Source organism: Spinacia oleracea, chromosome 5, assembly GCF_020520425.1.
Source record: "Spinacia oleracea cultivar Varoflay chromosome 5, BTI_SOV_V1, whole genome shotgun sequence".
In the NCBI taxonomy this organism is placed as follows: Eukaryota; Viridiplantae; Streptophyta; class Magnoliopsida; order Caryophyllales; family Amaranthaceae; genus Spinacia; species Spinacia oleracea.
In genome coordinates, this window is record NC_079491.1 from 7,873,661 (window position 1) to 7,891,074 (window position 17,414).

At 32.4% G+C, this 17,414-nt stretch overlaps 1 protein-coding gene and 1 long non-coding RNA gene across 2 annotated transcripts; both read right to left on the bottom strand.

Moving 5' to 3' along the window:
* Positions 1-503: 503 nt before the first annotated feature.
* LOC130460996 (uncharacterized) lies at positions 504-3,683 on the bottom strand. Its single transcript, XR_008921277.1, has 2 exons — positions 2,347-3,683; positions 504-817 (listed from the first exon to the last, which is right to left on the bottom strand). It is a non-coding gene; the product is annotated as an uncharacterized lncRNA (long non-coding RNA).
* An 8,800-nt stretch (positions 3,684-12,483) lies between these two features.
* On the bottom strand, positions 12,484-13,029 carry LOC110779690 (uncharacterized). The gene has a single exon (XM_056829334.1). It carries the CDS (start codon positions 13,027-13,029, stop codon positions 12,484-12,486), a length of 546 nt encoding a protein of 181 aa, XP_056685312.1.
* Between the last annotated feature and the right edge of the window lie 4,385 nt (positions 13,030-17,414).

The window sequence follows — 17,414 nt, forward strand, 5'->3', positions numbered from 1 at the left end:
TACACGATCAAGTCCCAATCCCGTTACTATAAATACTTATTTGGAGGTAAAAGAGAGAGAGAGGGGTCGATCAACCTTTCATCTAAGATGACCCATTTTCTACATAGTCATTATCTCTTCCATACATACTCTCAAATACGAACTATACAAATATGAAATAAATGAAAAACATAAGTGTTATGATTAATCTGAAGCTGAAAGAATAATATGGATGATTTTCTCAACATAATTTCCAACATTTGTGATTCAATCAACCAAGTCTATTTATTTTCGACCATATCCTATTTTGTTCCTCATTCTAACCCTCACAATAGTTAACAGACCTTTACTATTTTACATGTGAGCTAAGGCATGCACCGGCATCGCTGTAGTGTATCACATATTTACACCTGAATAAATAGTACTCTCTCCGTCTCACATTAAAAGCCTCAAATTCCATTTACGGTGTACCTCTTTCATTATTACTAGGCTGCTAGCAAACATGTTGCCCAAATACCCATACAATTAGTAACCTCTGTGTTCAGTAAACTGGTAATATATGAATCTCTTACATTCGTGACGCAATACGCAAAGCAATCTAAGGCAAGAACCATAGCTACACAAATATTACAATACACCCTTTTAAATATCCAAACAAAACAAACATTAGTTTTGCGAATCAAGTATTACTTCATTAATACAGACCGGGGGAGGCATAAAATTAAGTCCTGATGAAATTACAAACATTAGCTTCCTTTGCCAAAATGTCAGCTACTTTGTTAGCTTCCCTCCCTTCAAACGAGACTTAAATAACTGATATTTTTGCCGTAGCAGGGCCCTGCATTCAGATATTAAATCAGAAACTATGGTAATAATTCTCATCCTGATTATGAAGAATAAGGTCCATAATAAATTTGCAATATGCATTAATAACAAACACCATCTGAGGCCCATTTCAGGGCTTCATAAATTGCAGCGAGTTCTGCCTCCAAAGTGCGCGCTAGAATAGAACAGTAACAGGTGAAGGTAAGTCCTGCAATCCAAATACGGTGGCTATCTCTACAAACACCAGAAATTTCCAATGCCTTTGAGTGGTGGATGAAAGTAGCATCAACATTCATTTTAAACTGGGAAGGAAGGCACGGGTGGAGTCCAGTTGCAAGGATTGGAGACAAGAGCGTTTGAGGTTTAGTTTTGAGAGTAGAACAATTCAATCACGGCCCATCTGATTGCCTCGGTTGTAGATTCCACGAGGAGATTCATGATTAAAACAAGGTAAAATGCTAACATGTCTATCTCTAAACTCAAAAAGAAAACATGTCAGCTAAATAACATAATAAAGCTTCTCCGCCACATGAAAATGCACCTCAGAATATATGATAACAAAATCAGCTAAAGAAATTATGAAATTCACAATCTGATAACTATATGGAATTACCCCAAGGTAAAGGGCAAAGAAAGTCCAAATTTCACTTATATTTATTATATGTCTAAAGCAGAGAGCCTTGAACACACATTGTAACTTGACTAACCAAAAAAGGACAAATAAAAACAAAAACATTGCAGATGTTGAAGTTGATCCTCGTTCATCACTGAGGATATTCTCCTCTTGCATGATAAACATATGAAATAGAAAAGAAAAATAAACCAGAGAACGCATGTCTAAAGTGTAATCATGATTAAATGTCGACTGACAGGATAAATTATGGATATCTGTAAATTAATTTACAAGTAATAAGGTCGTCTTCAAATAACATTATTGCACTCCTACCCAAACATCTCACTAACATTCTCATTTCTTGTTTTCAGGGCCATCAGTTCAGGCCAACTCCAAAGTTTGTGTCTGTTATGCCAGCACTCAGCAGTCTAACTTCATTCTCAATACCAGTTTTGCATAAATTTATGAACAAAGCAGAAATGACTCGACTGAATGACTACCCAAAATCACCAAAGCTCCGCACACACACACACACACACACAAAGAAGAAAAGATTGCATCCTAGATATATTCCCTGATAAACATGCAAGTATACAACCACATGCTCCCGCTATTAGGCTAATACTATTATTGTATCGTGCATAAGACATTTATATTATTAATCAGTTGCAAATGCATAGTCTTTACTCTCCTCATGCATATCAAGATATGAATCTCTCAAAGATCAGCTCGGTACCTATTCTGGTGTCATGCTCAACAGATAGTCAGATACATGAGTAACATGACTCCTTTATATGAGGCGTGAAGGGAAAATTATGACTAAATGAAAAACAACAAAAAATTAAATTACATCATGTAGAGCTGACAAGAATTCAATTATGTTAATGGAAAAAGCCTCAAAAATGCACCGGCATTGATATTGATATTACCTGTGATTTTTCAGAAAGAGCCATTTCCACTATTCATGTTTGTTAAGGGAAGGATGTCAAAGTCTGCCCTTCAGATCCTTTGTGCAATACCAAACTCTCCACATAAGTATCAAAAGATAAATTACCACAAATAGACTTTCCCAGACATTGTATCTGATTACTTGCAATGTCATAACACATCAAACCTTCAGGGGCATTGATTAAAAACGTATTGTTGTTTCGAACATAGTGAATATTTATATGCGGAGAACTGTAAGGTTTAAGCAACTTAGAGGCCTCCAAATTTGGTGCTCCTGAAAACCAGTCTCCATGGATCCTCTCCACCATCTTTTTCCAAAACCCATATGCAACTACTTTCAGATGACATAGCTAAAACTGCTATTGACTCATTAAGGAGGAAAACAAACTTGACAACACTGTCATTCGTAACATCAGGTAGTTTCTTAACACTAAATTCTTTAACTTCAAAGTCAAAAGAGATGAGATGTGTCCCTAGCTCGAAAAGAAGTCGAGGGTCAAAGTTGTGTGGATCATTTCCAATCCAGTGTATTGCCCCTCCACAGTTAACATACCCATTTCCAAATCTAAACCATGACAATATGACATACGACTTAAACCCCAATTTCGCGCATCCACTGGATTGGGTGTTTGAACGCTCCAAAGGTGATTATTGAGGGAATATACTGCAATTAACACCACTTGACCAAATGTCTCACTCCGAAACACGAACACCTTATAATCATTATTAGAAGGGGTAAATCCCAGAACATAAACATTGTGATTAGAACCAATAATAGAACAAGAAGGGAGAATCAAGGACTTCCTAATAGAAGGGTTCCACAATATAATCCCTTTATTTTGGTTCTTCAACAAAAGCAACCCATTACAGCTTCCAATAAGTGAGTATGACTGGGGAATTTCGGAAAGGTAATCAGTTTTCCAAAATGTGTCAGTACAATGAATAACGATTTTGGATCCTCGGGTTTCAAATTCCCCATATAATACATGGTTTTTCGCAAAATTGTTGTAGAATAGTGTACGATGCACAGAAATGAAATCAGAGGAATCGATAATTTCACACAATGATTTACAGACGCACCTGAATTTGAGTAGGGTTTTCACCGGTAGCCTCGCTAATATACCACGCCACACATCTGATGGAATATAACCGACCCATGATAATTCCGTGTTCGTGCTCATCATTCTTTGCTCAATTAACCATGCCAAAAGACTACTGAGCACATAGAGTCGGAGATGGTAAAGAGACGGAGTGGAGCCAGGAGAGAGACAATCAAAGGATAGGGGTTTAACTTTAACCTAGACAAGTTGACCCAAACCAATCCTAATGGTCACTGATCCAAACTCAATTCTTATCTGACACAAAATTATCTGAAACTAGTTTTTGGGTCCGGGCGATGCCCCGGGTTACTACATTAATGACATTCACATTTAATTATTGTTTCTTTTTGCAATGATAACATGAACCCATGTAATAGCTTAGTGGTAAAGACTTTAATAAAAAGAGCGTCACGTGTCACATAAACTTTCTTTTAAACGCCTTTTAATATATAGTATAGATGAACCAATCCTGAATTGTATGCAAAAGCTAACCCGAACCAGGCCCAATCCTGAATTAAGAGATACACTTGCTATTTTTAGTAACTTATCAACCCCACCATCTAATTAAATAATACTCCCTCCGTCCCGGAATACTTGACCTGTTTTCCTTATCGGATCGTCCCTTAATACTTGACCTGTTTCTAAAAATGGAAATATTCTACTCCCTCCGTCCCGGAATACTTGACCTGTTTTCCTTATCGGGCCGTCCCTTAATACTTGACCTGTTTCTAAAAATGGAAATACTCTAACAATATAATATTATTTCTCACTCCATCCCTATTAACCCACCTACCCCCTACTCCATACAAAAAATAATTAAAAATTCAACACCTACTCTCATTTCCCACTAACTACATTAAAATAATACCCCACTATCAACTACTACCTATTAAATTAAATAAGTCAATTCAAGTCCCTTAAACTCTGTGCCGGTCAAACCGGGTCGAGTATTCCGGGACGGAGGGAGTAACAATATTATATTATTTCTCACTCCACCCCTATTAACCCACCTACCCCTACTCCATACAAAAAATAATTAAAAATTCAACCCCTACTCTCCCCCAACCCCACCCTTTTACACATTTCCCACTAACTACATTAAAATAATACCCCACTATCAACTACTACCTATTAAATTAAATAAGTCAATTCAAGTCCCTTAAACTCTGTGCCGGTCAAACCGGGTCGAGTATTCCGGGACGGAGGGAGTACATCTAATATACCTATCACCCACCATCCTATTAAACAAATATTTTCATAAACCCACGCGCATGAGTGGAAAAAACCCCTGTTGTGGGGGGCTTTTAGGCCTTGTTGAGGCGGGCATTGTTCGCTTCAGTAGGTGGGGCTGCAACAGATCTAATAGCTGTTGAGGCGGGCTTTGTTCGCTTCAAAAACAGACTTGTCGAAGCGGGCTTTACTCAATGCCCGCCTCAACCAATTACTGGGTGATTTTTGGCTATCATGTTGTGGCGTACTCAATGCCCGCCTCAACCAATTACTGGGTCAAAAAGTAAAATTTGCATTTTATACTATTTATATTCTTTTTATTTAAGGTCTTAGTAAGCGCGCATGTTATTAAATTTTGGTGACAAAAACATTGAAATTTTATACTTTTCTCATTATTATTAATAAAATATAGAGTACATGAACAAAACATATCCCCATTTTTTCTAAGGGGATGCATCTGAATTTCTATAGTGCGGAGTATTACATTAGCTTACAAAGCTTAATAAATCAGAGTACAAAATTCTAAACTGCACAAATCAGCAACTCGATCTCCCACGCATAACCAACCTGCAAAAAAGAAAATATCAGCAAGTCAAAAATTACCTAAAAATAAAAATTATAGCCAAAATGTAAATGTAATAGGAAAACAATGGCCGTGAATTTGTACGAGAGATGAAAATATAAACATCATGTTCATTTAAAGATTATACTTAAAAATTAAATCCTAAAAAGGAAAAAATAAGATAAGAAAAAATCCGATCAATATAAAATCTATATCTGAAAGAGAAATTAACAAAAAAAATCAGATATTAAATAAAAAAACAGATCTGGTAAAACAGATAAATAAAAAAAATAGATCTCATGAAAATGGTATTTTTGCTTTATCGGCACAGATAAATAAAAAAAACGAGATCGGTGCCTCTAAAACCACCGCTCGAGTCGAAGAAAAATCTAAATTAAAAAATCTATAATTTACGATGTTTGCTGTTTAAATTATCAAATCAACGAATTGTCGCAAAATTTCAAAATTAATTGAACATGCAGCAAATCGTCAAAATTAACAAAGAAAGATAAACATCCCTTAAATCATAGACAAATAAGACAATATAACAAAAATCAAATTTCAATCAAAAATAAAATTGAAAAGGCGAGGAAATGGATCGGTACCTAGCTTGTTTGTATCAAGATATTGAAATACTTACCGAGGACGATTCGCTTATGTTCTCCATCTTTGTGAACCATAAACACGGAAGAAATTCGATCAAAGCCCGATTTTCTTCAACAAAGAATGAAATTGCATCCAAAGAATGGAGATAAGGATGCGACAAGGCCGAAGAAACAAGGGGTTCAGCGAAAAAATGAAATGATGAAATGAAGGTTAGAAAAAACGGCCAAGGGAAATGAAGTGTAAAAAGGATAATGTAGAAACCCTAACTGTGATTGTTATGTGTGAGGCACAGATGGGTCTCTTTATTTAATTGGGCTGTGTAAACATTGAGGAGAATAAGTGCAAGTTCGCCAGGACTGAATTCTTCTAATGAGGCGGGCTGGGTCCATGTTCGCTTTTACAGAGCTATTGAAGCGAACATGGGTAAGCCCGCCACAACAGCTCAGGCTAATTAAGCGAACTTATGTAAAGCCCGCCCCAACAGAGGCTAGTGGGGCGTATCACTTTTTGCCCGCCTCAACAGGGGGGCTTCAACAAGTGTTTTTTCTACTAGTACGTGCCTCCACCCACCAAAATGACATGGTCCCCACATATTTAATTATTAAAATATCTATCCAACCCCACTTACTTTATTATTTTATTTCATTCAATTATTCTTCTTAATACCCGTGTCCGGCCAAGTGTATCTCTTAAAAAAATACGGAGAGAGTAGTACGGAGTAATTGCTACTCACTATTTCATTTCAAAACAAACCTAAACCCCAGAATTACACTTGTTTTTTTTTCTTTTGGAAATCTTCCAAACAAATTATTGATTTTTGGCTTCCCAACTTATTTATGATACCGTTATGATTAGTACCTTTTCCGTTCCTAAATCTTTTTCCCGTTGTCATTTTATGCGGTTATCAAAGTAAATGGAAAACTACGTATAAGATTATTATCATTGTTGTACTTTCATAAGGAATTGTTGTTTTTTTATTTCATTTTCACAGGAAAACAAAAATAGAAACAGAACTATAATTTTGGGACGCTAGAATTTGGAAAACATGACTATAATTTTGGAACGGAGGGAGTATAAAGGTTGTGAGCCAATAGAAGATAAGGAAAAAAATTAACTAATTAATACATTCAAACTTAAAGCAACCAATGATATTACATGGTCTTTTATTTATAAACCAATAGAATTACAATGTTAAGATTACAAAGAGAAGATTAAAAAGGCAAGAAAAGAAATGAGAAGATTAAAAGGAAACGAGAAAAAAAAAATTAGGGTCGAAGGGAGTAAAACATTAAATACAGTTATTATTTGCACAAATATTAAGAAAATGTTGGAAAAGTGTGTAAAAAAGGTGGGTGAATATAATTAAATACGGATAAAGTAAGTTATATGTAAAAAGGTGGATGTGCGTAAGAAAATTGTGAATAAAGTAATAGAATGCGAGTGGCAAATTATAAATTGTGTGGGTATTACTGTAGGAAGTGTAAGATACTAAATTTGCATGTCCAAAAATATAATATAGCACAATAAGAAAAACATTATAAAACAGACTAAAACTGAAAATATATAAAGATTATTTTAAAACGGAGTAGTAGGAAACACCCGATCGAGTTATGATAGCTCATTTTTAAAATAATACTTTTCTACGTCTCTATTTGTCCTTTACTTATTCTGTTTAGGGTGTCCTATTCTTTTTTTATATATTGAGAATTTCGCCTTTTATATTATCACGTAAATGTCTTAATATTTTGTTATAAATTGTACCCAAGGATTATGTTAACCAATTAATTCATTGTGGCATTTAATCTTTCACATTTTGTCATTGAGGCATCAAATCTTTCACATTTTATTAATGTCCGATTTTGGATAAACGTAATTTGCATGTTAAAAAAATTAGAAAAAATCTCAATGCACATTAATCTATACCTATTATTTAAAAGGGAAAATCATAGATGATTAGATGACATGTGTCACTCTATCTTTCATCCATAAATTTGTTTTTTTTTTCAATTTTTTCTTTTGATGTTTGTTGTACGAAGTAATTTACAGCTGCAACACATCTTCCACTTCATCTTTCTCATTCAACATCAATTCACCATTTAATCCATATATATTCATCAAAGTTTTTCCACTCCATCTTCGTCTTAAACACTCAAGATTAATTCGATCATTATCTACAAAGTATATCTTTTCAACTTTCAAATTTCACTTCTATGAATTATATTTCCACTAAAATCACAAACGATACCCATATATGAAATACTCATTGGAAAAAAAAATACTTAACGGGTGTTTGCCCAAAAATGAGTATTTAACGGGTCTGTTTGGCAACGCTAGCTGAAATTGAGCTGAAACTGATAAGTTAACACCTGAAACTAATAAGGTACTGAAACTGATCGATAAGGTATCTGTTTGTGTTACATGTTTGGTAGAACTAGTTTCTTAAGTACCTGAAATTTCCAGTAGTTTAATTAGCATTCTATATACAAAGTATATATTATAATATTTATAACTATTTTCTTTATAAGAATAATGTAATTGTTAACGAGAGTCCCCCGACACTTGTTAAGAAAATATTCTTTTATTATTTGTCTTGTTTATCAACGAACTAATTTAATCAATTTATTTTTGTCGTATATATATACAATTATGATTTTAAAAATGTAGCTATAATGCTATATATTATTATAATATTATGAACGATAATTCTCTTAATATGATGTATATATATTCTTTGTAGCTGGGTGATGATAAAGGTCGCAAGTTGCGCGCGACAACATTTAATTGTCGCAATCTTACGTGCCGCAGTTTAATTGGTACATATAGGCGACACGTAGGCTATGAGTTATCATAATATTTTTACTATCAATGTAATATTTTTACTATGAAAACATGTAATAAAGTAGTCGATATAAATAAGGAAACAAATTAGAATATTAAGATTTTCCTAGCTTTTTATGAACCATTTAAGACAGGATATATAAATTAAATATTTTAGTTTACCATTTAAATTATGACACATAAGCATGTCATGTCATCATTGTGACACAGCTTAAAGGTCGCATGTTGTGACCTTTTATCATTTTCGGTTTTTGTTACCTAATACGAAGTACTACACACAATCTACAGTATGAAAGCGAATAAAATGAAGGAACTAAGTTAATTATATGAGCAGAAAGTATAGTGGATAACTGAAACGTGTTATATTATTGGCTAAAGTAGGGACATGTGGAACTTAAAGGTATAAACATGCAGATTACAATCAAATGATTAGTTGTTGCTACAATATTTCATTCGTAAACCTAATTTCAGCTGCTGAAATGCAGACGTTAGTCTTGATTACGTTTCAAAATCAGTTAATTTTTTTACCTTATATTTTATTTCAGTTACCTACCAAACACTTCTAATCATTTAAAATGACTTATAATATTAGCACCTAATCATTTAAAGCAACCGAAAGTGCTTACCAAACAGAGGCAACCTCAATAGATAGAAATATCTTCATCAATTGGTGAAAGACTGATCTGAGAGGTGATAGAAACTTCTCGTTGCATCACTATAACCGAAAATGTATAATTCTTGCCCAAGCACACCTTCTGGCTTCTGGCTATATATGTTGATGGAAAGAAGTGAAATTGAAGGATCTTAATAATGGTGAGAGGGAGTGAGCTGAGGATGAGAAAGTAAGAGGAGAGAGATAGAGAAAGCGGCTTACAAGGAGATGTACAATAAAGTTCCATTTGTTTGAAAACTCACTAAGGTCCTGTTCTTTAGAGTTGAGCTGAACTGAACTGATCGAACTGAACTCAACTAACAGAATATATAACCGAAATAAATAATAAATAATAAATAATAAATAATAAATAATAAATAATAAATAATAAATAATAAAATAATAAATAATAAATAATAAATAATAAATAATAAATAATAAATAATAAATAATAAATAATAAATAATAAATAATAAATAATAAATAATAAATAATAAATAATAAATAATAAATAATAAATAATAAATAATAAATAATAAATAATAAATAATAAATAATAAATAATAAATAATAAATAATAAATAATAAATAATAAATAATAAATAATAAATAATAAATAATAAATAATAAATAATAAATAATAAATAATAAATAATAAATAATAAATAATAAATAATAAATAATAAATAATAAATAATAAATAATAAATAATAATAATAAATAATAAATAATAAATAATAAATAATAAATAAATAATAAATAATAAATAATAAATAATAATAATATAAAAGGTTAACTAATAACTAAAGAATAATTAATAACTAAATAACTATATAATAAATAATAATAATATGTAATTGATACTAAATAATTACAATAAATGATAAATATTAATAATAATAATAATAATTCATAATTAGTAACTAATAACTAAATAATTAATACCTAATAATCCGTAACTAATTAATAAAAATAATAAAAATTATATTAATTATTATTAAATAATTAGTTATAAAACATAATAATATAAATATAAATAATAAGTAATATAATAATATAAATATAAATAATAAATAATATAATAACATAAATATAAATATAAATAATAAGTAATATAATATAATAATAAATAATAAGTAATACAATAATATAAGTAATAATAATATAAGTTATATTAATAATATTATTAGTATTATTAATTTTATTAATTTTATTATTATTATTATTATTATTATTATTAAGTTAAATTGAATTGAATTAAACTGAATTAAACTGAACTAAACTTAATGCTCCTAAACTGAACTGAACTGAATGCTCCTGAACTGAACTGAACTGAACTGCCAAATAAGTTCTGAAACTGAAATTAAGCCAAAAAGAACAGGACCTAAAGGAGATGTAAATGACTTGGAAATTTTGCATGTAAAAAATATAACTGGATATCCGAGTACCCGCTTAAGAAAAACATCGCCCTGTGAAACCACATTTTTTAGCAGGTCAGGTACCAGACCCACGAATTTCATTTTTTTAAAAAAAATACCCGATTATCTTAAAGCGGGTAGCGGGTCGGGTATTTTAAAACAGAATCCTTTGTCAAATATTATGTCTAAATCTCTAATTAATATTAGTATAATTATAAAATTATGGCATGTAGAATCAATACCAAAACTAAAATAGATACTCCGTAACTCAAGTGAAGTGATATAATAGTGAAAAGTCAGCAAGGCCGCACTGCGCACAACTCCAATTCAATTTACTACTCCATCTATACTAATATATTAAAAGGCGTTGAGAAAAATGTCCATGTGGCATATAGTACTCTTCCTTTTGCGCCACATCATCCACTCACCAAATGATATGTCATATCATGGACAACCAAAAATCAATACATACAATGAGGTTTGAACTCCTGACCTCAAGTGTGGATGATAACTCTCATTACCATTTTAACCAACAACCATTTGTGGTATATCTTTTCACATCTATACTAATATATTAAAAGGCGTTGAGAAAAATGTCTATGTGGTACGTAGTACTCTTCCTTTTGCGCCACATCATCCATTCAACAAATGATATGTCATATCATGGACAATCAAAAATCAATACGTACAATGAGGTTCAAACTCTAGACCTCAAGTGTGGAGGATAACTCTCATTACCATCTTAACCAACAACCATTTGTGGTTTATCTCTTCACATTAATTTATAAATGAATGTTAACATGAAGTTTATAACAACTAAACTTTTAAGTGACTTTTTATTTTTTATTGACTATTTTGGAAAAAAATATTAATTAAAGAATTAGGACAACCATGAATAAACATGATGTCATAAGTCTCATAAGCATCAACTACAAAAATGTCTTGCATGACTGCATATGTCTAATTTGGTGTTGGTTAATTTTGAATCACTTATTTCCACTAGAAAACAAATTATACAAATTGTAAGATGATGCAATTGAAAAATTATTTCTCATGATAAATGACTTTGTGTGTTTGTGTAGTTGGCGAACTTGATGAATACTTTCACTTAATGCTATACATGTATCTTATCAAATATTTTGCTCAAGAAAAATCTAAAATTTTAACTATTCAATGTAGCAATCGGGGCATCGCCCGAGCCACACACTAGTTAATTATATTATTTCCATGTGAAAATTGAACGAAGAACAACGCAAGTGAAAATAATTACGTAGTAGAACTATTTAAAGAGGATATTAAAGATATATTTGCAATTTCTCGATTAATATATTAAAAAAAACTATGGGGTGTTCCGAGCTAAGTGAATTGGGTGATGATAAAGGTCGCAAGTTGCGACAACATTTAGTTGTCGCAATCTTACGTGTCGGAGTTTAATTGGTACATATAGGCGCCACGTAATCGATTTAAAAAAAAGAAACAAATTAGAGTATTAAGACATCATTGTGACACGGCTTAAAGGTCGCATGTTGCGACCTTTATCATTTTCGAAGTGAATTTGAATGTACACCGGATATGCTAAGTGAATGGTGTTGCTCGATCCTTGCCATTACCGAACTCCAAAAGCTACAAAGAGTAGACACAAACCCTTAATCTTAATCATTAGGCAAAGACATCGATTATTATATAGTTCATCTGTGTTAAGTGAATACTACTCAATCAATCCTTGTCTTTCTCGTCGATAACCATCTTCCAAACGTAATTGGGTATTCAGTGAAGATGAGTGTAACCCATCCAACATATGGTACTATTAGTTGAACTCTACCAATGATATGGTGTCGTTGAAGCCAATGTTGACCGCCATACAAACCTCGATCATCTACTTGATTGTTGTCACCTTTAGTAAGTATTTTAACAACTCCTTCATATCCTCGACCACCGGTATCTTCTATTCGTTCATAATGAACCTCAATAACTCGATGTACAATTGGAATTTTATGATTACCAATCTTATACAAAACTATTTCCCCTACACGAATAGGATCATCTTTTCTGTTATGTGACAATAATATGTCTCCTCTCTTGAAACCGGGTTCCATGCTTCCTGACAGGACAACAGTTAACGGAGATTCACATTCGGTGTACCACATCAACCCTTTCAATAACATCAGTGCCATGGTAACCGCCATCCCGATTTGAATCATAAGCTGTCTCATCTTAATTGATGTTACACCCTCGATTTGATCTCGAACCCACGCCATTAATTTGTAAAACGTACTATCAACTTACGATGTTAAAGGTTATATGTTTAATACTTTAATTAGGGGTGTGCAAAAATTGGTCCGGACCGAAAAAATGGACCGGACCGACCCAGACCGGACCAGACCGGACCGAAGACAATCGGTCCGGTCATCGGGTCGAGAAATATCAATTTCCGGTCTTCGGTCCGGTCCGGTCTGGTCCGGTCCAAAACCCGATTTTGGACCGGACCGATTTTTCTTAATAAAATATAATATAAAATACTTAAAAAGTTAATTATCTCCTTTAATATGTTGTAAATATTATTATACTAGTATTGAAGCCCGTGCGATGCACGAGTTTGTCAATTTTCGTACATATTTGTGTTATTATATCGTATACAAATGGTTTTTTTTATAAATTTCCATACTCAAACTGGAGAGTTCTATTAATAAAACATGGAGAAATAACACATGTTCAATGAAAACATGATAACATTAATAACTTAAATAAAAATATCTCTTCCAACAAACAATTTCAGTTATCTCCAAAATTCCGAGTAAGTAGGAGCACCACTATATATAGGGACAACTACAAAAGCCCTAAAACATAACTTGGCAGGACATCTAAGAGTCTGCAATTGTAACCTCAACCTCAACACCAGGTTCAATGGTGATTGAAGTGATCTGCTTCACCACATCAGGGGAGCTGAAGAGGTCGATGACTCTCTTGTGGGCACGCAACTCAAATCTGTCCCAAGTGTTTGTTCCTGCAAGATAATTACATGGCACGGTTATGAATACACAATTACTAATTAGGGAAAAGATGGGTTGATCAATGCATAAAAATCGCTGATGAATTAAAGTTTGTGCTTTTTTTTTCTTGTGTGCAACTTATATGTGTAATACTCCATCATCACAGTAAAAGAATTAATATACGTAAGTTAAAATACAAATATATCAATATCCAGTAGGTATACGAAGTAGTATTAAATGAACACACATAAATCGATGGAACAAAAACAATTATGCTTGTACAAAATTCTTGCGATGGAACATAAACAATGAAGCACATACAAAATTATTTTCCATAGAACATAAACAATGAAGCCTAACATAAACAATTATGATTTATGCTCGTACAAAATTCTAATTTGGTGAGGGTTGAGATTAACAATGAAGCCCAACATACAAAATTCTAATTTGGTGAGGGTTGAGATTAACAATGAAGCACGTATAATGAAGATGAGGGTTGAGATTTTTAATGTGAGGGTTGAGATTTTATGTATATGTATACAAAAAGGTGGAAGAAGTTTGTGGAATCTATCTTTATCATATTAAGTAGTTAATCTTGGCAAGACTCTAATATTATTTATTTAATTAGTTAATAACTCAATATATAATATGTGATGACGTGGAAATCCTACGTGGACGCTCTCAATGCTCTCCAAAAAAACTCCCCTTTATATATATATACTTTGTAATGAAAGTACATATTTGTCTTATTATATTATCGACCGAGTTATAAATGGTTAGTTCAATAATGGTAAAACTCGAGTTAGTTATTTATGTGAACTCAACAAAATCATTACAAATAATTTGTATTAGTATAGACTCCTTCTGTCCTTATTTAAAATTATGATATGAATTAATCCAAATATCAAGGATTTAATGTAAATAAAATTCCACAATTTGTAATTCTATCTTATTTGTTAAAAGAGGATAATTGTATTTTTTTTTCTCTTATTTTTTTTAGGACTCTTATTATCTTTTACCTAGTACTTATTTATCTTTTTTATTTTGTATATGGTCTACTCAAACCTTGATGATCGGGAGGATAAAGTCTGATAATAATATTCGTAGTTGTACGATCTTCGTCGTGAATTATCAAAATTGTATCACGGGAAAAGTAGTATATTCTCAATCAGTTTCACTTGACAAAGAGACTACTCAGAGCATTATAATTAATGTACAACATCATCAACACACTAATAAAAGTAATAATACAAAATGCTACTCATAAGATTTAGGGGTAATTTAGGTAGACTCAAATAACAAACACTACAAGAAAAATCCGTTTTTGCGACCGACTAAAGTAGTCGCAAAACCCCTAAAAACCGTCGCAAAATTGGTTTTGCGACTGCCGCGACCAAATTTAGGTCAGTCGCAAAAACCCTTGTCGCAATTCCATTTTCGCGACTATTTTTTGGCTGTCGCAAATTTTGCGACTACTGTGCGACTACACTGCGACTGTCATTTTCGCGACTGAAGTTATATTTTTGCGACTAATTGCCTATCCATCGCAAAAGTTTTGCGACTGAATTTGCGAGTGAAATGTCCGTCGCAATTCTGTTCGGAAAAACATAAAAAAAATTGAAATCAACAGCTAATACCACTGTTAATCTCTTGTTATAATCATACAACCATTTACAAAATATGAGATTAATTTATGATAGAATAAACTTGTAACAAAACTTAAACTTTATATTTCGTATCTTAGAAAAATTTACAGAAATCAAACATCATAATTAAGGGAAGACAAAACAACAAACAACATAAATAAACTTAAGTGCAGATGTAAACTATAGATCTACAATATTGAATTATACGAAGTACAATTTATTGAACTATAGATCTACGATATTACACCAATAACATATCGAAACCAAAATTAAATAACTAGATTATAGAATAGTAATAAAACATTTACAATCTATAAGTCTGTTACCAATTTGAGCTAACATAACGAATTAAGAGATCTTAATCTGTCATTTTAGACAGATCTGAAGAAAAGAGTCGGCCATGGTAGAGGGGTTGACAGAATGACAGGGCTTCTTCTTGTTTTTCGGTGGAGGGAAAACGAGATGCTGATGCAAAACTTAACATCTTCTTCTTAGCATCTTCACCAGATGAAGGAGGTCGTGACTTCAATGAAGTAGTTTACCTTTGGTGATTTTGTTGCATTACGAGCTTTTTACTTTGTGGGTTTGTTGCTGCCATTTGTAAGGAGAGAGAGAAACTAGTATATGCTTTAGAGAAGAGGGAGGCGGGTGTAAATGTAAAAATTCTAGGGTTTTTAGTTTATATGGGTGGGTTAGGTAGAAGAAGGGTGTTAATGACTTAATGGTTTGGGTGAAAACACGTGGGAGGAAATCCGGATAGGATGAAATTTCCTAGTACACGGAATTTTACTCTATTTTTTTTATAAAACAACATTGCGACTACCAATTTCCGTCGCAACATCGGTCGCAAAATCATTTGCATTTTATTGCGCTAGCCAAGTAGTCGCAATAGTTATAGGTGGTCGCCATTTTGCGACTACGGAGCGACTACCGCAGTTTCAGTCGCAAATTTTAGTCTCCTATTTTCTTTTAGTCGCAAAAAATATTATTGCGACTGAAATTTTATATAGTCGCAAAATGTAGTCGCTAAAACCAGTTTTTCTTGTAGTGAAAATTGTACAATAAGGAATGACAAAAGCCCAAGATATACGAAGTATAATAAAGTTAGTGCAACACTAATTTATGTCATCTGATTGCGTAGACCGGATGAAACAACACCAAACACTGTCCACCTAAACCGAAATCCATCCTAATTAACTCGTGAGTTTTAGAGATCGAAGGCTTTAAGGCTATTAGAAAGTTAAAGCGGTTTATTTTTAATAGTTGAGTCAAACATTAACGATTTACAACATTAATTGATGACATTTTTAATAATTGAGTCCATCATTATTTTTAATAATTGATCCAACATTAACAATTAACAACACTAAATGATGATGATTAACAACATTATTTAGGCTACAGTTTGGACTTAACTATATTTTTAAACAACTCTTATATTTGATCGGTTTGAAAGAAGTATTACAATTAGCTTGGAAACCGATGAAATCCTTATTATTAAGGTAATTGAAATTACAATCATTATTTATTATATTAAGGTAATTGAAATTACAATCACCATTTAGCCTTGCTTTTACAAAAAACATTTAATTTTGGAACTTTTGCCGATCTTTCGCCTGCTGTCCTTGGGCCGATCTTTCGCCGGCTGTCCTTCTACTTTTGCTATGGACAAATTTATCGTACATTTTAAAATAAAATCTTTGCAATTATTTATAAATTCGCCATTGAATCATATCCGTACAACCACCATGAAGTGTTGGAGGGTGGTGTTTTGATGTCAAAGGGACCCAAAGCCAAGACTACGGTGGACTCCTGATCTTCATGAACGTTTTGTTGATGCTGTATGTTATTTTCCTCCTCTCTCTTCTTTTTCTTTTTTTAAAAAAACAGTTCGTTGTGGATAAAAGATAAGCTTTTGTTCTCAATTGCAAGGGAGCAATCTACTATAATTTGTTGCATCAATCACCCTCCTTGAATTAAAGTTTGTGTTTTATTTTTTTCTTGCGT

What these genes read in the sequence shown, in the direction of transcription:
- LOC110779690 (XM_056829334.1), bottom strand. Translation starts at nt 13,029, where the DNA reads ATGGCGTGGGTTCGAGATCAAATCGAGGGTGTAACATCAATTAAGATG.